This window comes from Microtus ochrogaster, linkage group LG2 (assembly GCF_000317375.1).
Source record: "Microtus ochrogaster isolate Prairie Vole_2 linkage group LG2, MicOch1.0, whole genome shotgun sequence".
Classification (NCBI taxonomy): Eukaryota; Metazoa; Chordata; class Mammalia; order Rodentia; family Cricetidae; genus Microtus; species Microtus ochrogaster.
In genome coordinates, this window is record NC_022028.1 from 37212791 (window position 1) to 37240657 (window position 27867).

General features: G+C 37.1%; 1 protein-coding gene across 1 annotated transcript in view; it reads left to right on the forward strand.

Moving 5' to 3' along the window:
• Ctnna3 (catenin alpha 3) overlaps nt 1-27867 on the forward strand; it is a 1290503-nt gene that overhangs the window by 1144074 nt on the left and 118562 nt on the right. The window contains exon 14 of the mRNA XM_013351193.2: nt 3354-3446. Within this exon, the coding sequence (XP_013206647.2) occupies nt 3354-3446 (93 nt within the window). The remainder of the gene's footprint in view (nt 1-3353; nt 3447-27867) is intronic.

A 27867-nucleotide genomic window follows, 5' to 3' on the forward strand; every position in this document is an offset into this window, starting at 1 on the left:
TCCTCCCCCCTCCGTCCACATCCAGGAAGGTGAACATCCAAACCGGCCAGGCTCCCACAAAGCCAGCACACCACGCAGGATCAAAACCCCGCTCCAAGCCGAGGTCCCCAGTTAGTTCCTTGGACAGCTGAGGATAAAGAACCTGAAATGACCCTATTCTATAGCAATACTGACGAATATCTTGCATATCATCATAGAACCTTCATCTGGTGATGGATGGCGATGGAGACGGAGACCCACACTGGAGCACTGGACTGGGCTCTCAGGGTCCCGGTGGGGAGCGGAGGGAGGGAGAACATGAGCGGGGGGGGGGCGCGGGGGGTGCGCCCACCCATTGAGGCGGTGGGGCTGGTCTGTTGGGGGTTCACCGGGGCCAGCTGGCCTGTGGCGGAGAGGGCATGGGATGTGGCTGGTCTCTCTGAACATGGCGAACGGTGGGGACTGGTGGGAGGCTGGGGACAGTGGTAGTTAGTTTTAAATGTCAAGCCAACACAAACTAGAATCATTTTAAAAGATAGTCTTGATGGGAAATTATTTATATCAGGTTGGCCCATGGGATGTATGTGGAGGAAAATTTTGTCCATGGATGTAGGAAGACAGCACCCATTGTTGGTGATACTGTTCCCTAGGAAGGAGGTCCTGGGCTGCAGAAAGGAGTACAAAGGTTACTGAAAGCGAGCAAGTCAGGATGCATTTATTATGTGTCTGCCTTGGTTTAAGGATGTGATGTTTTTTACTTGGGTTCCTACCTTTATTTGCCCAAAATGAAGGATTGTAACTTGGGATATTTAAGCCAAACAAGTGCTTTTTTCTCCTCTCTGTTGCTTTTGGTTGAGGTATTTTATCAGAAATGAAGCTAGAATACTCCCTAAGCCTGTGTTCTACCACTGAGCATACCACCAGCCTCTAATTTTTTTAGCTTTCTGAAGTCAATAGTTGAGCTCTATTTTGTGAGATGATTATATATTTTATCCCATTTCATTCTTTCTATTCTTTGCTTTCAGAGCTGAAAAAGTTAATAGTTGCATCCCTGAAAATGATTAAGAAACTCTTCTTTCTTAGCTTCCACTTAATTTAAACTGTTACATTATATTCTTAACTTTTTTTTTTTTTATTTTGCGCTGCCTTTTAACCTCTTGCATTTCAGAATGTGGAATTGTGTCAGCAAGTTTTTTGAACACTCTCCCACTGATTTTGCTCATGAAGAAAACAGGTCAATTTTGGTGGCTTTGCAAGAAAAATATTAGTTCCATGTTACATAAAAAGAAAGTACTGAAGTATGTGGCTGTAATTGGTAGGCTTATCTCTTCCAGCAACAAAAATGGTCCTTGAGATTTCTGAAAGCAGTTACAGTTTTAGTTGGTTTGCCTTATTTGGGGTTTGATTAAATATTGGAATGAATGATGAATCTATGTAGCAGTATGATGATGCAACCCAGGTAATAAACAAAACACACTAACAGATCTCAATAGAGGCATCAGTCTTCAATTAAAAACAACAACATAAAAAAGGGGAATTGCTCAGCAAAAAATATATTCATATATCCAAAGACTTGGTGGCTATATCAAAGAGAGAGATAGAAAATGTGTTTTCTCAAAACTCCTGTATGACTACACAAAATGGCCAAGAGTGAAATGTGTAGTTTTTCTGTAGAAGTTGCATGGTGTTGAACTCAGGCTATTAATACCTGGGAAGAGAGAATCAGTTGCTCCATGGTCATTGTTACTCATAGCTGCAAAAGATCTTTGGAGAGATAACAAAAGACAAACACACTGGAGGCCTCAGTGAGAGGAGAATATTAATAACTGCTAGCAGTCAGATGCAATCCATATAAAGGATTCTGCAGGGAAGCAATGGGGGTTGCTCACTGCAAGTGTCTGAGAACAAAAGATGCATGAGATGATAAATTGCCTGGAGCAAATAGTGGATAAGAAATTGGTACTTTGCTCCATTATATGAACTAATAAGCACCTGTGCCATCTTTAGATTGGTATCAAAGGAAGGAAGACACTGGGTAATCAGAAAAAAATGTCCCAAATAAGGTATAATAAGCAAAGTTTAAGGAAAATCAGAATTGGTCCAAAGAGGCTTGTCTTCAGTAGCCATGTCTACAGAACAGACTGGGTTTTACTTCATTTTGAATGATTTTGGTATAAAACTATTTTTTTTCCTAGATTTGTCACTAGAATTCTATATGAAAGACATCATAGTATAAGGTTGTGACTGTGTAAAATGAAACATATATTCATGATTTGTATGCATTTTTATCTGTATTTGAAGTAATGACAGCAGTTACCCTTAAATTCTTATTTTGCTAAGTGCAATCACCTGATTCTTTCCTACCACGGTGGGGCATTCAATATTTAGCTGCCCAGCTGAAAACAAATAAAGAGCTAAAGTGTGATGAGCTAGGACAAGGACAGGTTGAGGACATGAAGCAAACCATCTCAGTTATCCACTTCTATCTACAGATTCCCCAAGCAAGAGATGTCTCAACTGATGCTGAAGAAAGAGAATGCACATTGGCTAATTATTGATACTACACAGAGAAATTTAACTTGTGTTATTTTTCATGTGAGTTCCTAGAAAATGTAGTTTCTTGACAGGTGTGGTGGCATCTCATAGTTTATTGACCTATGAAATTTGTCTGACTTATTAACACTAGGCTACTTGGTTCAGAGTAACCCTAGAGTGGCTAGGCAAATTGCTTTGCACTGACTGAAAATCTTCCGTCTGATCGCTAATTGTCCTTCTACTCTACATTTATTGGAATATAATTTATATGTAATAAAGTTCTTCATTTTCAAAGCAAAAGCAACATTTTGAGTGTATTATATTTGGTCTACAGGTGCTCACCATTTTCTCATTTCAGAATTGCCAGCATCCCAAAGAGAAAGTATGTATTCATTTAACAGTCCTTGCATCTTTTCCCCACACAATACTAGTCAAATTGGTTTCCAATAGATTTTCATGTTTCAATAATTTCATGTCACAGTCTATGTATTCTTTATAATAGCATCTGTCACATAGCATGATATAATCAAGCTTCATTTACTGTGTAACATGAATAACTATTTGACCTCTCTTTATGCAAAAATTATATTCTACTGTGTTGCTGGACAAGTATCTGTATATGCATTCTTAAGGAGAGTTGTTTCCTCTTTATCTATTATGATACTGGTGTGAAAACATTGAACTTTATATGAATTACTGCCTCTCTTGCGTACATAGCTGGGGTTGGATTTCAAGATGATATCTCAACTCGATAGTCACCTTTCTGAGGTCCTGCCTGAGACTCTTTTCAAAGTGACAGCAGCATTTTATAGCCTCTGTGCTTTGCTTTCTTTTTACAGACTCCAGAGGAACTAGAGGATGTTTCTGACCTTGAAGACGATCATGAGGTCCGTAGCCACACCAGCATTCAGACAGAAGGGAAAACTGACCGAGTAAGTTCCCTACAGAGGGACCTCTGTGGGCTGTGAGTGGTCCCTGTCAAAAGTCTCTCATACATCAGACACTTGGATCTAGATTTGATTTTCTGAAGCACAGAGAGGAAGGCCTCAGACTATGGGTATAGCAAGCTAAAAGAATATTTTCAGTTTTGAGAAATCACAGTGAGGGCTCTAATTTTTGTTAAGGAATCATTACAAACTGCTTTTGATAATATAAAAATCCTGACTATGAAAGTGAAATTCATGCATGTTTGTTGAGTGTAAGGAACAAGATCCAGGATTTTGTAAATATACTCTGAAATAATAGGAATCAAAATTTCTTACTGAGTCAGTAATGGGAACTTTTCTTCTTCTTTAGTGCCCTCAAAACACACAGGTACCTCCCTCAAAGCATACACACACACACACACACACACTAAAAAGTAATTTTTTTCTAATTTTGTAGTAAGATAGGTCCATGTTTTTCTTTCACCTGAGTACATTGTTCTGAAAATAGACACCATTTTTTTGTATAGCCATAAAGTAGTTGGTAATGTATGGGATGGAGGCTCCATTTTGAGATTCAGGTTTATACTGGCTACTTGACTTGCCAATCCTCTTGAAGTTAATTCCTGCCAGGAACTGTCTAGAACACATAGTATCTAGGTGTAAGTTTCTTCAAATTTGGCGGCTCTCATTGTTCAGAGATGGAGTCATGAAAGTAGCCATAGAAACGTGTTTTGGTGAAGGTAAACTCCGCTCCAGTAGCTGGTAGAGTATAGTTGTGTCACTAGAATCAAAGTAAGTCTGAAGGCCAACAAGCCATTGCGAGAAGGAATTTTAATGAACACAAAGGGAATATTTCGCATTTGAATGAACTTGGGTATTTTTACATTCAGGTATTACAAAAATAGACAATGAATCCTTGGTTTAGAGCCTTAGCATGAATAAATTTCATATTTCTTCATGTATAAAATGAAGATTAGATCAGATATTTTCATGTTTCCCTAGTAACTTCAAATAATATGACACATGGTAGAGGGTTTTATAAATCTTAAAGCTGCATATGACAAGGTAAATCTTATCTTATTTTCATGTTTACTTATGTCTATTCTGTTCTGGTTGCCAGCTAGATGGCCCTGTTGATCTTCTTCCTGGACCTTTTATGGGTCTTTCCTAGAAATGTTAGAAATGTTTATAGTCTTAAGACCATCCAGAAATTTCCCAGGATTCTAGAGTTCCATGGCAACCTGTGTTCTCTTAAGGGATTCTGTGTGAGAACCTCACCACTAACAGCAACAAAACAGACCACTGGCTATCAGATTTGCTGGGAGCAAAATTATATTTCACCCAACTAATATCTCTGCTCCTTTAGTTTTCCACTATGTATATCCCAAGTGACTCAGATGTCCTCCCTGTCTCCCCTTGATCCTTGCCTATACTTACAATGTGAAATTCTAGAAGGTGCTTTAGAAGATCATTGTGGATCACATATATCTACCTCCAATCCTTTGTGTTGGGTGTTGACAGTCTTCAGTTTTACTTGTCACTAACACATTCTCTTTTATTTGTTGATTGGAAATTCTTACGGATAGTCCAGTGGGTACCTAAAAGTTCACAGTAATGAATAGCTTGATATTATCTCTTTGGATCAAACAACTCTCATTTCTTTCCTGACTATTCTCCTTCAGCTACTGGAACTATTGCTAAAATCTAGTCCCCAACTCAACTGCCTTCTATTGCCATGTTCTGCTTTGGTGGGTGTTCACGTACAAGAAACAGTAACTTTGCATTCAGTTTTCTTAAATCTCATATTAACTTTGTAATATTTTGATAATATCATCTCAGCTTTACTAAAATTAATGAGGCTCAGATTAACATAACTGTTTTTGTTATTTGAATGCTGTGAAAAGAAATGATGACTGAGACAATTTCAATAAGGAGAGCATTTAATTGGGAATTGATTATAGTTTCAGAAGGTGAGTCTGTGGTGATGATGGTAGGAAGAAGACAGACATGGTGCTGGAACTGAAGTTGAGAACTTGACATCCCGATTGACAGGCAAGAGGAAGAGAGTGCGAGACTGAGTCTGGCATGGAATTTTGAAGCATCAAAGCCCACTCTCAGTGACACACTTCCTCCAATAAGATCATACCTGCTAACCCTCCTAACCCTTTCCAAATGGTTCTACTCTCTGACGACCAAGCATTCAAATTTATGAGCCCATGTGAATCATTTTCATTCAAATCACATTCTATTCCTCAATCCATATAGGTTTATAGGCGTATTACAACTCACACTGCATCTAGTTGAACTTCAGAAGTTCCCAAAATCTTTCACAATCTCAACACTGTTTACAAGTCCAAAATCCAATGTCTCTTCTGGGACACAAGGCTATCTCTTAACCATAACCTCCTGTAAAAGTAAAAGCAAAAAGCAAATCACACTTCCAACATATGATGGCACAAAATATACGTTAGTGTTCCTTGTATGATGAAGGTCTCAACATTTTTCTGCTTCTTGTATTTTACATACTCTGTTATATTGGACATGCACTAGAACAAATTTTAGACACTACTTATGCACTGAGTGACATTTATTATCATTTTATTTCCTAAGTTTCACTCCTAGTAGCTTTGGCTCAGCATCATCTGTTATAGCTGTCATCAGCTGTAAATGCCATTGGGTATTGTAAAGGTCTGCAACTAAAAATAATGATTCAGAGTCTGTAGACAAGGTGGGACAAATATTAAATGACCAATGGTGCATTCTTCATGAAGTGGCAATTGGAGAGCCAAGCAAATGTGATTATCTCAATATGGAGCATGGGAATTCTCTGGACCAAAACTGTGATTATAGCTACTGAACAGGTTCCATAGTAGCCCAGGAGCTTGATTGTATAATAGATTTGTAAAAGATTGTTCACACAGATGATTGTTTATTCTGTTCTTTCTTTAATCAAATATAATATAGGACTTTTTTCATCTTAAAGTTTCAAAATGAAAGAGGCATGAAAATAGATTTCTGTTAAGACTTGTTATAGACTTACTTCCCAAACTTACTCTAGTAAAGCTTTTATGAATCCACCTTTTCTTAAGTTTAAACTAAATCCATGCGAATTTACATTTTTATATAAACATAGCAGTTCTAAGTATTGAGTAACACATCAACGTTCATACAGCATCTCCATGTTTGTATCTTTTTAACCAAAGACTGGGAGTTTGTATTTATTATTATTCTCTCTTTAATTTTGGAGAGTAGAGAAGGAGATTCAAAGAACTTAAGTAGTTTATTTCAGTCATGTTAATTATGACAAAATCACAGGTTTTATGTTTTCTCTCTCTGTCTCTCTGTCTCTGTCTCTCTCTCTAACACACACACACACACAGAAAGACACACTTTTTAGAATAGCACATTTACTATGCAGATCAAAGCTCTCATGACATAGTATAGAATTAATAATAGTACTGTCCACTGGGAAAACGATCTGTGAAACCAAAGATCAGGTCATTAAATCACACCTGTTTGAATCTTATAAAATTCTAAATGTCCTAGTTAAAGATTTTCTAGCAATAGGAAAATCAGTTTGTTGATTCACGTTCAGCATCCATCTGGTGAAGTCCAATCACTCAGTCTCCTGTGGTAGATTGCTTACCCTTGATAGATGAGTTTTAGGGAAATAAAGTAGGAAATCAGGAGTAAAACTCAAATCTCCCAGCATGGAACTCACAAGAAGAGAAGAGAGGCAGTTACGTTGCTTACAACCTTTTATTGTGCTGACTTTTTGTTTTGTTTCAATAATAGAAAGAGAGAAATCTAATTTCTCATCTACTTCCCTGATTTATCTTCTGCCACAGGGGCAGCAGGGGCAGCTGAGGCTCAGCAAATTGTCTCAGCATTAATAAGAGAGCAACTGAGAGAATGCTCCTCAAACCTTCTCAGGGGACGACTATGTATTTAGAGGTGTTTGATAAAGTGTATTGAGAGAATGTAGGGATTGGAATGCGTGGAGAAGTGATTCAGCTTCTAGCAATGCTGATAATGTAAAAGTCAAGAATAAGGTATTTATAGTAACAGAAGAATAAGTTCAAGTCTTTGCTGTATTATTTACAACAATAGACTTAAAATGTTCTACTTCTGATTCTAGTTTTCTCATCTGTAAAATTCTAACAGTATCTATTTTGTGAATTTTCAAGGACAAATTTTGTATGTGAGAAATTAATTCAATTCTTGGCACAGAGAGTATATTATATCGATATTTATTTTTTGGTATTCTGATATTGTAAGACTCAATAATCTTCCATAATTTTACTTCTTAGAGTTTTGTTGCCTGATAGATGAACATAGTTCATAAATTTTAAATGGACATCTTCAGATATAAACAACTCATAAATTTTACATTATATGTGCTCACTATTACTCCATTCTACAAGGGAGTTTAATTACCCTTTTTCTTCCCATCCATTTGGTGTATACCACCATCTCATTAGCAACCACGTTGTCGCCTTGATTCTCATGCCTACTTTATTGGTGTTAGCATTTCATCACTGTGTTTAAGTAATCATTATTTTACTTACTACTGCCCTCAAGTCGGAAGAGCAGCAATGTTGGCAATTTGAACACATTGCTACAAATACTCTATTTTGTTACTTGATAACCATCAATTTAACTTATACATTAAACTTTATAATAAGATGTGTGCATAAAGAAAGCATGTATGAATATTAAATTTGATACCATGTATAGCTTCAGGCATCCATTAAAACATTTATCCCCTAGTTAGTGACGTACAGCAGGACACTTGTTTCATGGTACTGAAAATTTTTAACATTCTAAATATTCCATTACCAAAAGTCTTTTGAAGTGTTTTGCTCCTTTCTTTGTTTATTTGAAAAGGGTAAGAAGTAAGGAGACACTTCAAGAGTTTAAAAGGAATTTGGCTTTGATATAATTTCCAATGACACAGAACAGTTATGGCTGTATAGGATCTAAAACAGAGACTTTTAGTCAACTCCTTAAAGTTGAGTAAATCAGAGAAAATTATCCAAGTATTGTCAAGTACTTGCTTTTTCTAAGTCCTGTCATCTGGGAATTTTTCTTCTTTGCAGCATTTTGGTAGCTTGACAACCCACGGATTATGTCTCCACTAGAGGTCTGAACCACTTCTGCAAGGTTGCATTTACAAAAAGGAGGATTCATAACTATAGATTCCAAAAGTGGTTTCGACCCCTGATGGAGACAGGAAAGTCTCGTGTTGGTGTTCTCAAACACCTCAAAGGTACACAGAAGTTGAATTCCTATATTTTGTGATATATATTGGTTAAGGAGAAGAGACAGGGAATCTCATCCTGGCACTTCAGAGTTTTCCAAGGAAACATTTAAAAATGACAATTTTCTTCATCTAACCCAGGAAGTGCCCAGTGTTTCTTTCCTCCACCCACCCAGCTTGGAAGCCAGTAGAGCTTTAAGTCTACTGTCTCCTACAATTATGCCAGACCCTGTCTGTTTACGATTAAAGAGTGGTAAAAAGGAGACTCATTCACAAGTACTTAATGAGGCCAAAAGTTTGTTTGGAGGTGTCTAAAGCTGTCGCCTCTAATTGCTAGAATCGTTTGTGTGCATGAACGAAATGAAGCACATTTTTAATTTCAACCATTGTTTGCTCATGTTTCAGCCTGAAGTTCTGCCACTTTTAAAAGGGCTCCCAAGCCTTATAATTGCAACAGCCTTTATTTGTGAGCTCATCACTTATTTAATATTTATGCATGAATGTATTGTAGCTTATAGACCTACTCTGCTTTAAAGAAATGTCTTTGCTGCCATTGAATCTGTATAACCTCTATAAATAGAAGCAAATTAGGAGAGAAATGAGAACAGTTGCCTAGGTTACTGGACACAACCTCAAAATGTCAACAGCAGCAAATGAATTGGAGCATATCAAATCTTAAAATGATTCTTGGTGGGTTAAAAAAAAACACAACTACCGATGTTCACTGCAAGTTCTTGGTGATACCGATAACCACCTCATTATTGCTTGTCTACAGGCAGTTAGCCGAATGTCCTCTGCTATGGGAGTGTGAAAAAACCTGCCACAGATGGGTGGTTTGCTTAAAATCAAGAATGGAATGGTTTTTATAAGCCCTATTTATTATCAGAATATGCTTCCATTATAAATTACCATATAGCATATGAAGAGACGTGACCTCATTACCTGTTTCATGATATAATTTGAGCTGGGTTATTATGAAAAATAGTGCAAGGAGACCTGGGTAAAATTGCATGATGCAGCAGCCCTTCTACAGAAGGTTGTGACTTCTGATCATCAGTCTCTTTCATTTCAGTTTTGCTTCTATCAATCACTCTGCTACTTTCTGTCTTCAGTCAAGAGACTGCCTACGTGTGTGTGTGTGTGTGTGTGTGTGTGTGTGTGCGTGTGTGTTGTACAGTTGTGTGTGAGGTTCAGTGGCAACCACCTCAGGTTTCATCTAACTTTAACTTTAGAGAGAGGCTGTAGTATTAGCCTTGAGTTTACTGAGACGATTTGGACGACTGACTACCTTCTGCCTCCACCTCCCCAACATGGGGATCTCAAGTGGACACCACACCAGCCAGTTTTTTGTGAGTCATGAGAATCAAACGCAGGCCCTTATGTTTGCAAGGCAAGCACTTACAGACCTAGGTATTTCATCAAGCCCTTCTCTGAAGGTTATGAACAGCAAGTTCCTTCAAACCTCTCTTCTAGGCCCCAAGGTTCCCCAGTACTCCTCATCTTTCTTAGACATTCTCCCATAGTATCAAGATTTGTTATTTCATTAGCTCACAGTGCCTATTGCGGTCCTCTCTCCTAGGCTCTGTCTACACGTAGACACAGGCTTGGCTCTTCCCTCTAAGAGATGGCTCATTGGCATGTGTGACATTGTTTTGAAGGTTACATGCTTCAATCTACCTCAATAAGCTACTCCAAATATGTACTCTTGTGACACTTTTAAAAGTTCAGCACATGTAGTTCAAAATCTAAGAGTAACTTTGTAGTCCTTCCATAACTTCCCACAAAATGCATTCTGCTTCTCCTATTTTCTTTAGAATGTTCTAGATTTATCTATTATTTCCACAATGCCTGCTATTAAGGATGTACATTCCTAAAGATTTTGACCTAGTTGCTGTGATGGGCAACCAAAGTCAGAATGTAGTCTGTGTTCAATTTTGCTTAAAAACAAAAGACCACAAATGGGCTGAAGATTTTCCTGAGGTTAAATTATAGGAAATGAAAGTCATTAACCTTGCTAATTATTTTGACTACCAGCAATAGTTAATTTCTTTTGTGGTGAATTCTCTTTCCATGATGAAATATTCCTTCTGAAGGTAGGCTCCTCATCTTCGAGGGAAACAGGAGAGAACCTAGCTTGACTGGATTTCAAATGGACAATTCTTACCTTATAGAAAAACCAATTTATAGGCTATAAAATGGGCAAGATGCTTCCAAAAATATTTGTTTCTTAAAGAGGCAAAGAAATAATTTACAGTCCCAAATGTTACAAAGCAAGTGTTCTAACAAAGGGGAGATAGAGAGTCCTGGAGTCCAGTGAGGAATTACTGAAAGTTTATTCATGCTCAGGGGAGCATTAAGGACATTCTGGTCACCTCTTTAGTTCAGCAACTGGCATTTATCACCTGCAATCCTGCATCAGGTTCTGACATTGTCTCCTTCTTTTATTTTTATCTCCCATTCTCTACCTTAAACCAACATGAAGTTTACAAAGAGATCTAATATTTACCACTGTGGTAGTTTGAATGTAATTGGCCCACATCATCTCATAGGGAGTGGCACTATTAGGAGGTGTGGCTTTGTTGGAGGATGTGTATCACTGCAAGTGTGGGCTCTGAGGTTTCCTATTCTCAGGATACCAACCATATCTCAGTAAACTTCCTGTTGCCTGCAAGATATAGGACTCACAGCTATTACCCCAGCAACACATCTGCCTACACTCACCATGCTCCCTGTTATGATAATAATTGACTGAACCTCTGAAACGGTGAGACACCCCTTTCTTTATAAGAGTTTCTATGGTCATGATGTCTCTTCACAGCAGCAAAAGCCCAAGACAACCACCATACTTAGAAAAACTGAATCTGGGTCTGAGTGTCATTTTTGTTGTTAACATTAAATTCAGTCCTTTACTGCCCTGGGTGAGAGAGCTTTAGGTATTGTTCCTGCTTCTACACTCCACATGTTGGTTTCTTTCCAGAACCCCCTCATTCTACCTCAGTTATTTAGGCATTTGACTTCCTCTCAAACATTTCTCTACCTTTGAGGGTCATGCTTCCTCAGCACCCATTCTCTCCCCATCAGTAACTAATTATTCTTCAGTAGGGTTGTATATAGGCCCAGCATTTGAGGAATCTCATATCTAAGGGGTCTCTTTCAACCATGCAACATAAATATTTTCATGTCCCATCATCACATTTATTGTTAGTGTAGAATTTTTCAGACTGAAGTTTGGACTCTGCGTTAATAATTTGGAATTTGATTCCCTAAGCTATTAATCTAAGAAAGCACGCTGGTCTGAGTTCTCTTACATTTAGAGTGCTAGGCTATTGTGTGGTACACATCTATCTTATGATCTATGAAGACTGATATACTGGCTTGTATGGCCCCCATTTGGGCTAAGCAGGTGGTCCTTTTTTGGAAGGTTCTGGAATACCTTTAGGAGGTAGAGTCCTGCTGGAGGAATTGGGTAACGGGGACAGGCTTTGGGATTACTTAAGAATCCTACTTCCTGTCTGCTCTTTGTCTCTTGGCTGAAGGCAGAAAGTTGCAGATTCCAACCACACATGTTTTGACCACTATGATAGACCTTATTAACTCACCTGGAAATCAAAATGGTCATCCCCATTTTAAGCTGTTTCTTAACAGGCATTTGGCCACAACCACAAGAAAAATTGCACACAGCTGGTAAGGAAAAGCTCCTGAGCTGTCTTGTTTCCAAATAACTCCCATTTCCAGTTCCACACTGCAAGCAGGTCTTTCTTCCTAACAGTTTACATGAGACTGATAAATCTCATTTTACATTGCTAGGACACTACTCTAAAGTAATGAGTGACTGGTGGCAACTTCTGCCAGGCAACACTGACAGTAACTACTCTGCCGCTTTGCCAAACCCTTCAGGTGCCTTCTTATTCCTCGCTGTGTCAGACACACAAATCTGCAGCATTATTTCTTCAATTGTAAAATAGTTAAGTCTTTACACACATAGGGATACAATGCAGTGTTTTCATGTATCCATTTACAGAGTGGGATGATTAGCTCTATTTATTTAACAGACCTGTCACTCAGTATTTATTTTTGTGTTTATTTTAAAAATATTTTCTTAACAATTTTGAAATACAAAGTGCTTAATTTAAATACAAACTATTCTACACACACACACACACACACACACACACACACGGTTATAGCTACACTCTAATGGAAACTTTTCTTTGGTCAGTATCATCTTCCCTGTTCTCACCCACTGATCCTCCATACCAATAGTGAAGAGTGTTTGTTTCTGGGAGAGCTCCTCTTTTAGACTTTACATTAAATCAGGATTATGTGGAATTTCTGTGCTAGTTTATTTTGCTGTGGTCAATTTTATTTCAGGTGACAGAATTTACGTCTTTTTAATAGCATTCCATTGTATAAGTACAAACCTTGCATTTTCTTTAACCATTTTTTTGGTAATGTACACTTGATCTCATCCCTCTGGATTTATAGAAAATGGTACGAGTAAACGTGGAAAAGTAGACAGCTCATGGGTAAATAGATTTTAATTATTTTAGATTAATACTCAGAAGTGAAACTTATATATGACATATTAACACTGTTCTTAATTTACTGAGGAAATCCCTTATTTTCTTTTATTGCTTACTTCATTAGTTTAGAATCCACTTCTATGGGTTCCTATGGGTTGTGTTTCCTCACGCTACTGCCAATAGACTCTCAACTTTCTGATGGCTATCATTCTAACAGGGTAAGGTGCTAGCTTAGCTTGTCAGAATTCAGTGGAGGGCCAAAAGTCATGAATTTTTTGGTACTTCTTGGTATAAAATTTCCATGTACCTCTTGGCTACTTGTTTGTGTTCTCCTGGGAAATATTTAAGTCCTTTGATTTTTTTCTTTTGAGCTTTTTGTTCCTACAATTGTTAATCCTTTATCATATGTATCGTTGGCAAATATTTTCTTGCAAACTGTGAGCTGTCTCTTATTTTCTCCTTTGCTATGTGGAATCTTCTTTTAACTTGCTGCAGTTTTTTTTTTTTTTTTATCTTTGTTGCCAGTGCTTTGATATTCATGCTTAAGAACCCTTTGCCCAAATCAATGTCTTGGATTACTTTTGCTTATTTATATTGGGACATTTATTTACATTTACATTTTGTTGCATAGGATTACATTGTGCATAAATTTCAGAATTCATCCGAGTAATAAGAAGGGTTTTCTAGGGATCAAATGTCAATGTCATCTCTCAGGATACAGAGAGAAGCAAAGTGGCAGAGAAGGCAAGTAGATTTTATGACAGTCAGTAGAATAGGGGGTATTTAGGTGACATGGGCTATTCAGATTGATTTAAATTCTCTCTCCTGAGTCAGTTTTACTTATCTTTTTGCTGGTCCATTTAAATTTACCAGCTTAAAAAAATACTTTGGAATCTAGAGATGACTCAGTGGTCAATATCACCAGATCACTTGCTACTTTTTCACAGGACCTAGAGTTTCTTCCCAGGACCTACGTGACAGCTCACAACAGTCTGTAACTCCAGTTGTATAGGATCTGACATCCTCTCCTGGTTCCTTGAGCACACGTGTGATGTACATATACACATGTGTGTAAAACACATATACACTATATATATATATATATATATAATTGAATTAATAGAAAATTGTATACCGTTACTGAATATTCAAAGGGCATATGTTAGTAAAGCCCTTATATGAAGAAAAGGTATGTTTTCTCTCCTTTAATAATAGCTGTTATTTTCCATTCAGACTGACTAAAATTACTTTTTATTAAAATTAAAAAGAGCACAAAAATTAATTGATCTAACATCTTGAAGTTTAAATACAAATTACTAAGCCATATCCCGGATGATAAAGTACTTGAATTGCAGAATAGCTTCAGTGATCCTGTGTGATAGCGTAGAACTCCCCATTATAGCTCTGTTGCTTATCATTTCCTTGATAAGGGTTGAAAGCAAGAGAAATATCAAGAATCAGACAAGCACAGCAGTGAGTTTTACCTGTACAATCTGCAGAGACCCTGAGGTCATTCTGAGCCAGGGTTCAGCATCCCTGTACAAAGCACATCTGTGCGGAGAGACTTCTCACCATTCACGTGGTTGGCATAGCTGTTGGAATGGGGCCTGAATGGTGCATGGAATATTGAGCAGGATCTCTGGTCTCTACTCAGTAGAATTCGATACAGAGTATGTCAGTCACACTATATGTGATAAAGACATCTCATGGGACTGTTAACTGAATTATGTCATGTTGTGGAGATGTTGGTGGCTCGTAAGTTTTTAGGTGATGAGGATTTTATCTTGCTTTTCATTTTTTCCTTTTTGTAGATGTTTTTTTTTCTTTTTTAATTATTTATTATTATTATTATTATTATTTTTTTTTTTTATTGAAGAAAGAAAAAAAATTTCCGCCTCCTCCCAGCCTCCCATTTCCCTCCCCCTCCTCCACTCGTCTTCCCCTCCCTCCATTCCTTTCCCCCTCCCTCTCCAGTCTGAAGAGCAGTCAGTGTTCCCTGCCCTGTTGTAGATGTTTTTTACATTCTCCCGTGTGTAAGACAGAATGATTTGCAAACATATTGTGTATTCTACTCCAAAAAAATGAAAACCCAGAAAACACTGTTCATAGCCTGTGAAATCCCCTGCTTGGGAACCTTAGGCAAAAAAAAAAAAAAAAAAAAACATTCTCTCTCATCTCTTACTTTGAAAATGTTCCCAATTACCATAGATTTTGTTTGTGCGGTGTTTGCACACAGGCTGAGTTTGAAACGGTGTGCATCTTTCTGAGAGCTTGCTCCAAGTCGCCTGGAGTTTTACTTTGGAGAGCCTAACGAATTGGAGACTTAGGTTTATTTCCCTTTGGTGCTCATCCGGAGACAAAGCTTCATCTGTGTGCCTTCTCCGCCTAAGTTAAACCTCTCATCACCTGCTGCTGCTTCTGTCGAGGAGCTCGTTTCCAGTCCCTAAAGGGATTTCACTTGAGGAACTCTTGTCTGCTGCTAAGCACTGCTCTGGCCCAGATGTCTGCCTCTCTGAATTCACGTCCAGCAGACAGGAAGAATTATGTTTTGTTTATTTAATTTTCTCTCGCGCTCTGGCCATATGGACAAATTTAGAGTACTGTTGTTGCTGTTGCTTTATGTTTTTCTTTCAGCCCAGTATTTTATTGCATCTCATATCCACAAAGGGACTTTTTTTAAGTGTTTTGAGTCTGAGGCAGTAACTGTGCCAGAAATTTGATGTAGATAGTTATTTTTCCAGATATGTGTGCGAGATAGATTTCAAGAAAACTGTGGATACATAGATTTACAGAATTTTGTATGTTCTTTGTAAAATAACAGCATAGTGGCATGATAGCTACATGTATCCTCTATTCTCTTTGTCTATAAATAATGTTAACATGTAATGAGCTAATAATAATATAGTCAGTTTTATATAGTGCTCAGAGAAAAAGAGCCTGTGCATTTCAGTCAAGTTGTAATTATTTATAAATATTTTCAACCATGATTGATTGAATTTGCCCATATGTAACTCAAGGAATATGGAGAGCAGACTTTTGCATCTAGAATAACTTCACAGAAGTATAAAAACTGGAATTGAATTACCCACATGTCACATAGAGAGAGAAGTTCTTTAATTGAGATGTAATGGAGAAAGAAGTAAATTTTAGATTTTTATCAAGCCTTGGGGCATTTCTTCAGACAATTATTGGTAGCATGAGTATTTATTGATAAGAATACATATATATATATATATATGTATATATATGTTCAGTATGCATATATATATAGTAACTCAGCACTTAAATTTGTATCTATGAAAACTGCTTGAACTGTCATAAAATACATAACAGTCTAGAGACTCTCATGTCCACTTTCATTTATCCTTGGACATTAAAACAAACATCACAGAAGATGATGTAGAATATTAGTCCCTGCTCTAAATCCAGAGACTATTCACAGTGTCCCACCATTCGCTCATCATGTAGACAAGCGCTGATATTTTCTGGGTATATCTGAAGCATGCATCATGCAAATGAATGAGTGGCCCATTGTACAGCTAAACCCACAAACATTAACTAGGTTCTACCTGGTACTTCCCAGCCATGATGCACCTTTTCTTTGTCTACCTGCTTCTCCCCCCCTCCCCCATATCCACTCATCATTTATTTTTCTCTATCACAAGCATTACATTAATCACAATGAATAAAGTAAAAAATCCACATTTCAAAATTAATATTTCTTTCCTGTCAGACAGTCCCTTTAAGTACTTTTTATTGATAGAGTTTTGAGATGTGCTAAGGCTAACAGTACTTGCTTAAAGTAATGATTTTTGATTTCTTCTAGCATCACTCTTTATGCATTGTCTTACTTTAAAAAATAAATGTTTGCTATTTATTCTTAAATTTAGGCTCATTAGTATTTTATCTGACAGTACACATCCAATATTTAATTGAGTGACTTTTCTTACATGATTTTATACATTTACCCATGTATAATGAGCACTCTTACCCTTATAACCTCTATTATCTCCCTATCTTCCAGTCCCCCAGACTCCACACAAAGATCCTTTACAATTTCATATCTAAATCATTTTGTTTTGTGACTCAGTGAGTTCCACCAGGGCCATCTGTATGACCATGGCTTTGGAACTACCCATTGGCTGCAGCAATTGTTAACAACTAAAGAAACCATTGATTGTGGGTTTAGCTGTACAATGGGCCACTCGTTCATTTGCATGATTCATGCTTCAAATATACCCAGAATATTAGAAACCACACTTTTCTCTCTATTCTACAACCTTGATAAAGTCAGAGAGGCTGAAATTTTGTTTTCACTTAACTTCTTGAGACTCTTTTATGTTGCCCCTAAATACTTTGATGGATTTTTGCCAAATACTCAACTGATAGACATAGATGATATTAAAGGCATTTTAAATATTGAATTGTCCTGATGGCATCTAACTGTCAAATATTAATATCAAGTGAAATGTATGTGATAGTAAGAACAGAAAAGTAGGGATAAAAAATTGGCTACAGAGGTAGTTTCAGTACAATGTGTGCAAAGTTCATGAATGATTTCAAAATTTTCACTATAAGAAATCAGTTCTATTTAAATTTATTTAATTACCAAACTATGAAGACTTGAACTAACTGTGGAAGTTAGGTCACAAATGAACAGATGCATCAATAATTTTTGGTTGAGCAGAATCACCAAGAAATAATGTTTCTGTAATTTCCACAATAGCATAAGCTATTTTATGTTACATTTTAAAACCCATAACTTGGTAAAGAAATGGTATACCATGAAAATTTTTAGATACCTCATAATCTATATGAACTTTATGTTACATAATCATGTACATAACATATAACCCTCAAAGATAGATGTGAATGTCCACAGGTATTTAAAATGTAAAAACACAAAGAAAATGTGCTTAGAAATAGTAGCCATCTAAATCTTTTTTAAATTATGCCTATTTTAGTGGGACAATATTTATATAGTTTTTCATGACTTACATGAATAAAGTGATTAGTGGAATTTGTTTCCAACTTGTAGTTCATGATTCCTTCCTTGAATAATTTGAAATCCTAAATATATAAAGTGTGTGTCTTCTGCCCAGGACTCTAGCAGGCTCTTTGTCAGCCTGGATGGCAGTAGAGAACTTTGTGCAGCAGACATCACTTCATGCTGGGGGAGCGCACTGAAGGTGGTTCATGGCCTCAATTCTGACGAAACTCCACACTGTGCTGACATAGAGCGCTGGGTGGGGGTGAGCTGCTATACTCGGGAAAGCTCATGTATAAACTTGCAGATCTCCAGTATCCTCCAGTTCTATCTCCCGTTTCATTTTTCTGTCCTTGTGCTCATACCCACACGTCCCCTGTCTACTTCCAACCAATTTACTGTAAACTGGGGCATGAAATTCAGGTATCTAAACTTATCTGCGGAGTGGAAGAGAATTTGATTTGAGTTACATGCTGTAATGAGTGGGTTCCTCGAGCTTGTTTGACTCGCTTACAGTCTTCCCAATATTTATTTATTGAATTGCTCAAAAATTTATATACTGTCTGTTTGCATGGAATAGGCAACTATCAACACCCTGCAATAATGACTTCGGGAAGCACAATGCAATTGCATCTAAATTAGTTTCAAAATTGCAACAGCTAGCGTCCAAATAATTTAATGTGTAGGTATTTAGATATGGTGTAAAGTTTTTAATGTACTTTTGTTGTGTATTAAATAAAAGTAAATAATATATATAATTATGAAATTTATAGAATAATTTTAGACTCCTTGCAGAGTAAACATTGCACCCTGCACGAAGGACCATATTCTGGGTCAGCCAGGATTCCAGCAGTTGGAAGTCACTTTATGAGGGGATTGAGACACAAGTGGTAACTCTGAAGGAACCCTGATGTCGATTACGTGGATAAGAAAGATACTTTTGAAGAAGTGTCTAGAAATGAAAAACTGTAAAAAAAGAAAATGAGAGAAAAGGTACAGTTAACAGCATCTGATGATTGTTTTCATGGAACAAAAGCCATCTTGTGGAAAACAGATTGAAAACCCTCCTCCCAGTTCTCTCAGTTCCCTAGTATTGAGTCCAGACTGTCATATAGCAAGAAAGGAGAGGGGACATGAAGAATTGCCTAATAGCTAGCTATTGCCAAAACCATAACAGAGTGCCTCAGAGAGGAGTGCATGGCTGTTATTAAGAGAGATAAGAAAAAGATTTTAAAAGTGAGTGCAAAAGATATAGATAGCTTCAAAAAAAATAAAAAAAAATACCATAGCTAGTCATATCTGATGAGGTCATTGTTGTACTGAGACAGTCTGGACCTGGCTTTCTTAGGAAGACAAATACAGTATTCCTGTTTCCCCAGAGAAGCTGATTGGGGCATTAGTAATTGCCTCATGCTACTAAATTCACCAAGATTGTAATGCATGTAATATAGCATCCATTTAAGAATACTATTTGCCAGGATTTATTCTCCATGCCCTGATAATTGGTTTTGGAAGTGATATATAATGGCTCCACTGTTTGTGTTTTTCTGAAAGACTTCAAAGTAATTTAAAATATTGTAGCTGTTCACATCTTAATATTATTATAGTCAAGTCCAAACATTATGGATGCCATCATATTGAATATACTCAATAATCATCTCCTAACATTGTGTGATATCCAGCCTGTGTTCAGTGTCTACATCTATAGCCCAAATGTGTTTTGTGAATTTTATAGTTCCCTGAAAGCTAGATACAAACTGTCTTCACTAATAACTGTTTTATAGAAAGTAAAAATACTTGAATATTTGAAAGGCCATGTTTTTTAACAAGAGAGGGATTTACACTTGACCTCTATGGACATAATTTCCATGGTTGTGACATGTATATTACTATACTTCAACATACTATGATCATTTAAATTGTATATTTCTATTAATAAAATTCAAAATCTGTGTTTCTTGGATAGGCAACTATAAAGTCATGAGATGTACCTAGGAATTAATTGTCCATAAAAATGTTTATAGTTAAGGAAAACAGAAAAGTAATAAAAATAGAATGGCTTATATTTAAAATTAAATATCACATATTCTCCTATCCTGCTTAGTAATATTTTAAGACCATTGACCTCTCTGGGACATACAGGTCCTTAATTGTTCAGTGTGTGAAATATATCAGTGTGTCTTGTTGGTAATTGGGTGAGTATATCAAACTTAGTATTTCTGTGGTCTTTGTGTTTGTGGGACTCATTTGCTCAGTTTGACTTTGGGTGTGTCTTGGCTCTGTGAGGTGGGATAAGTGAACAGTGCGCCATCCGTTCCTCCAAAGATTTTCAAAGTCTTTTAGGCTAGTTTCAATATCTTCTGTGTTCTGTCGGTAAGCACCACTTACCAAAGACCTTGATACTTCTGGTATTATTGTCTATATGCATGCACATAGCTTTCATCCGAACAAAACTCATATGTGAGTTAATTATTGTTCAATACACTGAGATTTAGAATGGTTAAGTTTCTTGCTCTATGAGTCACACTAGTCAACATTAAAGTTGAGTGAAGATCTATATCAAAATTCCTACTTTTTTTCCTACTATGATATCTTCCCCTTATCTTTCGTTTTTTAAATGGTTATTTATTTACTTAATTTTTTTATTTGTGGGTCTGTTTGGGGAGATGTTCCTACTTCTGTGTGTATAAGCATGTCAATAGAGGGCGTAAAATGGTTTGGAGCTAGAGTAATAGGCATTTTGCAGCATCCGGCCTGACAAGTGGATGCTGGGATCTGAATTCCAGTCCTGATTGGACGGCAAACACACTAATCAAGAAGCTCTCTCCCAGCTCTTTCCTTACCTTCCACAGGTGTAATAAAATCATCTCGCAAAAAAGCATTTTATATAAAAATGATGAGTATAATGAAGAATAAAATATCCAGGTGGATAGGAAAAAAAAATCAAGAAAACACATTTGAAATCCCCCTGTTTGTAGAAGCTTTATATTAGGCTACAGTGTAAGCCACAGAGAAAAGTATCAAATCTGTACATGTAATATTGTGGACATATGCTTCTTTAGGTCTTGGATTGTTGATTTTATCTATTTGAAATTGGAGTCAGGTTCTCATGCATTTGGACTAAACTACCACTGAGCTATTTCTCTAGCATCCCATATTTTTATATTAGTTTTTATTTAAAAATCAAGATCTTACTAAGTTATCTAATTGACTTTGAATTTATTCTATAGCCTAGAACAACCCTAGACTTGTGATCCTCCTTTATTGTCCTGCCAAGTGACTGAGATTATGGCTTGTTCTACCAGGACAAGCTAGCTTGCAAATAGTCATATTAATAACTCCCCTAATTGAAGTTATTTATTATCAATTATGCTCTTATTTTCAGAGAACTTATATTCTAAGGAAGAATATGAAAAATCAAAAGAATAGAAAAAGCTATTGTTAATGGTGGTTCCTTCTTTAAAGACTTTGCTTTAGGAAGTTGTATTTTTGTCTTCATTAATGAGTAGGTTATAACAAAGAACAACATAAACATCTACAATTGGTAGGTAGGGTAATCTAAATTCTACATAGATGGGAATCTAAAGAAAGTGCTATGTACTGTTCAATTAGGCCTAGAAAGATGATACAACTTAGCCAAACAAAGGTGAAGAAGGAGAAGAGGATAAGAGCCAGGCGGTGGTGGCGCACGCCTTTAATCCCAGCACTCAGGAGGCAGAGGCAGGCGGATCTCTGTGAGTTCTAGGCCAGCCTGGTCTACAAGAGCTAGTTCCAGGAAAGGAACCAAAAAGCTACGGAGAAACCCTGTCTCGAAAAACCAAAAAAAAAAAAAAAAAAAAAAAGAGAGAGAGAGAGAGAGAGAGAGAGAGAGTGAGAGAGAGATAAGGGGATAAGAAAATACTAAATGGGATATACCTGAAGATGTTTGTATGTAACAACGAGCAGAATTGCTTAGCTGGAGGGCACGGAGAATGTGGATGTAAGAAAAAGAAATGAGAGAAAGATTACTAATTGCCTTGTGACACTCGAGTTTCACATCTGTTTATATACACAGAAGAAACGCTAGAAGATATATTGCTAAAGAAAGAACCAAAATTACTCATTGCCCATAAAAGAGAAAAACGTAATATCTTCAAAACCGTGAGAAACACAAAATACAGGGTGCCTGTTTACAGAGTGGAATACTGTCCAGTTATCCAGTGGAATGTCCGCCTGTCTACACTGTCTACACAGTGAAGTAGTGAAGTCCCTGCTTGTTTACACAGTCCAATGCCATCCAGTTTACAAAATGAAATACCAACCAGTTTGGAGAGGGGTACCATCCTGTTTACACAATGGCGAACTGGCCTGTTTACATCGTGAAGCACTTGCTTGTATATGAAAGATATTGGAACACTGCAGTTAACCAAGGGTAGTGCTGTCCGGTTTACACAGTGGGGTACCATTCCATTTACACAGTGAAATGCTAGGCTGTTTACACAGCAGAGTATTGTCCTGTGTACACAGTGGAGTACTATCCATGCAGGTCAACAAGCAGAACATAAATATGTGCATTACTTAGTAGCAGATCAGATATGAGTTCTCAACATGGAACAGCAAATACAAGTTCATAGATTGTGAATTCATGGTTATTTATCTATGGGTTCAGAAATCTAGATACTGAGTGTCTTTCTAGGAGATCATTAGATAAAGATAGTTAAAGGCTTACAGGGCATTAGTCATGTGTATTATTGGTTCTGTTGCTAGGGTTATAGATTTTCTCTAATTGTAAAAATAATTCCAGAGAAATAGTCAGTCACCCCATGTAATAAGACACCAACTGGTATTCTGATATCAAATGATGCGTGCTAGAACACACATGAGAGTAATATTCTAAAGACTGAGCAGGCTATATATATATATATATATATATATATATATATATATATATATATATATATATGTGTGTGTGTGTGTGTGTGTGTGTGTGTGTGTATGTATATGTATATATACATATATATACACATACATATAGATAGCAACAGTTAATGAAAGAAAAAGCCATGAATTTGAAAAAGAGCACAGAGGGATATGCACAATGTGTTGAAGGGAGAAGAGGGAAGGGGAGATTGTTGTAATTTAATTTCGAAACATAAAATAAATAATTAAAAACAGTTCCAATGATAAATTTATTACCTAAATGTTTTCCTATATTTTACTGTTAAATAAATGTTAAGAATTGTAAAATTGAAGCAAACATTTCAGTGAAAGAGGAAACTAACGCCAGAAAGTAAGGCTGGAAATGCATAGGATGAGATGGACACACAAGGAAATGTGACTGATGACAGGGACGTGATGGCTGTCCTTAGCAGAACAGATTAATAAAGAAAAGCAAGGTTTGCATTTCCTGAGCTTTCTAGCCCATATGGAAAACTTATTCTGAGAAACGTCAATCAAATATGTAGATTTGTTTGGCTAGGTTTCCTCTTTCTTATTCTGTGATTAAATATTTCTAAGTATGTGACACTCAGCGCAGTCTAGGAAAGAAGGAAGCAGTGGAGACAGCAGGGGGAAACTGGTTCTGTGAAGTGCAGGTGTTGGAGAATACCTCCATGGATAGTGTGGATGTTTTGGTGCATTTTGGGTGACATTGCTCATGTTTGTTGCCATGGTAATAGAAGAAGAATTCCTGGCTACGCTTTATGGTTTGAATCCTGGTTCAAACATTGCCTGACACTAGACTCTTATTACATGGCTTAGTCCTCTTAGAGATATTTATTTTCCCCACGAGTAAATTGGAATAACCCTAGTACTTACCTAAGGTGGCTTTTATGAAGATGGGACCTCAAATAAAGAAACGGTGCCCAGAGAGAGTTTGGCACAAGTCACTGACAATTATTTTCATCCTATTTGGTTTTAAGCCCCCAAGTCGATACACAATGCGGTATCATTCATATGGCAAGAAACTACAAAGCTATTTGCATCAGAATTCTTTTTGTAGACACTGAGCCTAGACCTTTAGATACCTGTCTATATATGTCAGAATTGCTACTTGACCTCAATTGTCTTAAGCATCATTCCTGTTCTTTTCATACCTTGTACAAAATAATTAAAAAAGCATTTTTTTTAAAAAAAAATCTAGGATCCTCAACATCAAGTATTCTCTTGGGTTTTCCTTTTAAATTTTCCTAGTGATTGAAATTGATTGATGATATTTAATAAATTATTCATAGATCCACTTAAACCCTTCAGTTAAAGTGTCAGACAGTAATTTAATCATCCATTATTGTTTCTGTCCTGTGCACAGAAAAACTAGAATCCTCCAGAAACTCAATTTTACAAACTCCGGTTCAACCTCCGACCATTCTCTTGTCAGAGCTCCACAAGTCATTTGGTTGTAACTCGCTGTGTGAACTGAGATTATGTCGGATATAACCTATGAGTTTCCTGTCTGTGACAGTTACCATTGCCATGTTGTGCAGTCATCCACTGGGCTCTCTCAGGAGGAGGGAGGAAGTTGTGGTTACTGTCATTTTGTGTGTGGAAACTTACTTAAGGGGATTAAGGACTTTCTGGAGATCATATAGAAGATCAATGACATCCGTAAGAATAGAACTTAGGACATCCTTGTCCACATCCCCACCTTAATATTTTATTATGTCATTAGTGAATAATTTTCACTAATATTCTGCTATCGACTCCGCACTACGGATTATTCTGGTTAACGGCATCTTGTCGTTACTATTGCTATGATAAAACACCATGGGTAAAAGCTGCTTGGGGAGGAAAGGGTTAATTTTATTATACACTTGTTGGCAGCCCATCCCTGAGGGAGGTCAGGGTCAGAAACTCAAGCAGGGCCAGAACCTAGAGGCAGGTACTGAAGCAGAGTCTTTGGAGCAGTGCTGCTTTGGTGGCTTGCCCCTTATGTATCGCTCAGTCTGCTTTCTTTCTTTTTATTTTTTTATCTGTAGTGAGGCCTTTTTTTCAATTTATTTATTTATTAAAGATTTCTGTCTCTTCCCCTCCAGCACTTCCCATTTCCCTCCTCCCCCCCAATCAAGTCCCCCTCCCTCATCAACCCAAAGAGCAATCAGGGTTCCCTACCCTGTGGGAAGTCCAAGGACCACCCACCTCCATCTAGGTCTAGTAAGGTGACATCCAAACTGCCTAGGCTCTCACAAAGCCAGTACGTGCAGTAGGATCAAAAACCCATTGCCATTGATCTTGAGTTCTCAGTAGTCCTCATTGTCCGCTATGTTCAGCGAGTCCGGTTTTATCCCAGGCTTTTTCAGACCCAGGCCAGCTGGCCTTGGTGAGTTCCCGATAGAACATCCCCATTGTCTCAGTGTGTGGGTGCACCCCTTGCGGTCCTGAGTTCCTTGCTCCTGCTCTCTCTCCTTCTGCTCCTAATTTGGACCTTGAAATGGAAGAATGGATGAAGAAAGTATGGAATATATACATATTAGAGTACTACTCAGCAGTAAAAAACAAGGACTTTGTGAATTTTGCATGCAAATGGATGGAAATAGAAAACACTATCCTGAGTGAGGTAAGCCAGACCCAAAAAGAGGAACATGGGATGTACTCACTCATATTTGGTTTCTAGCCATAAACAAAGGACATTGAGCCTATAATTAGTGATCCTAGAGAAGCTAAATAAGGAGAACCCAAAGAAAAACATATAGGCATCCTCCTGAATATTAACCTTCATCAGGCAATGAAAGGAGACAGAGACCCACATTGGAGCACAGGACAGAAATCTCAGAGTCTGCTTTCTTATACAGGTCAGGAGCTCCTGCAGTATTCCCTAGTGCTGGGCCTTCTCACATTAATCCTTAATCAAGAAAATGCTTCACAAATTTACCCACAAGTCAATCAGATAGAGACATTTTCTCAGTTGAGAGCACCTCTTCCCAAATGACTCTAGCTTGTGTCAAGCTGGCAAATAATAATAATAGTAATAACAACAACAATATATCCAGCACAGCCAACACCACAGAATCATTACCTCTCTTACCTCTCAGATATAGGTTATACACAGATGCCTCTGCCGAATCTATTCACGGTTATTAGTACTTGAATGTATAAACATTTTACAAGAAGAGAAAAATAACGACCAGTATTCAAGATGGAGAAAACCTATTTCTATTTCCAAGCTCGTTTAACAGGTTGATAGCTTACAATTTACTTAACATACTTGTTATTACTTTTGATTCTGGTAGTAGTGATCTGTGTCTTCATTTATGTCCCTTGCCATATGCCAGCAGTAGGAAAAGCTGCTTGGCTTTTAACACTCTGTGTGGGACACATTTCCTAAGAGAGAAAACAGTGGGGGGAAAAACTACTTTTGGTTGCTAAGAAAGCAAAATTGTATAGCACAATAATTAAAAATCTAGCCTCTGGGCTGAGGAGATGGCTCAGTGACGAAGAGCAGGCACGGTTCCTGAGGAAGACCTGAGTTCAGTTTTCAAATGTCAGTCATAACAGCTCCGTGGGGACTTTAACCTCTGTCCCTCATAGCCACTGTCACATATGTGCTTAAACACATCCACACATAAACACCCCCTGCCCCCTCTCCACATACACCCCCCCACATACACAAATACATATGCATAATTAAAAATAAAATAAATCTTTAAAAAAATTCTAGTTCCAGGAAATTTAACCTTAGTCTTCAAAGGAAATTAAATGAAAAATAAAAATGTGCTGGAAATATGAATATAACATAGATAAGTTTTCTTTTGAATAAGGAATATGTCTTTTGTTGAACGCTTAATACAGGTGAGGCTGATGCTAAGGAATTTTAAGGAAACCACACCAGACAGCCTTATAGTAGAGGTCAAACAAAATATCCCAATCCTGTGAGTCTTAATGACATTAAGTGGAGATCATAGGTTAGGTTAATAAGAAACTAAAAGTAAATGACAGAGTATACATATTGATACTTTGATTTGTATTTTTTTTTGTATTTTCTACTTACCATTATTTTAATTTTTTAAAAGACATGGGTTCTTTATGTATCTCTTGCTAGCCAAGAACACACTAGGTAGACCAGGCTGGCCTCAAACTACTAGAGACTTCTGCCTTTGCCTCTTGAGTGCTGGGACTAAAGTTGTGTACCATCACATTCAGCCTAATTTTTTTATTTAATTTAGCTAAGAATTTTTTGTTATTATACACTATTGATCCAATGAGAAATGTTTTTACTATTTGAACCTAATATTCAGGAGATCACAAAATTTCCTGATATTCCTTTCTCATTAATAGGTGCTCATTCCCTAGGATCCAGAAACACATATAGATATCATATTTTCTATGTAAATACTCTAATAAGAAACTTCAACATTCATGTTTTGTCTTTTTCAAAATACCTACTTTTCCACCTACATATATGTAGTACTAGAAAATATCTGGTATTCTAGTGTGTGTTATTATGTATGTATGTGTATGTGCTTATGTCCATGGATGTATCTGTGTGCACGCCTGTGTCCATACATATGTCTCTATGTGTTATATTTGAGTGTGTATTTGTATGTGAATGTATTTGTGTGTATGTGTGTGTTGCCGGGATTTGACTTAGACCTAACTATTTAACAATATAATTGCATGGACAGCTTCATGAGATTTTATGGTCTTTGAAATATCAAACCATTTTCATTTCAGGATTCTGTATCT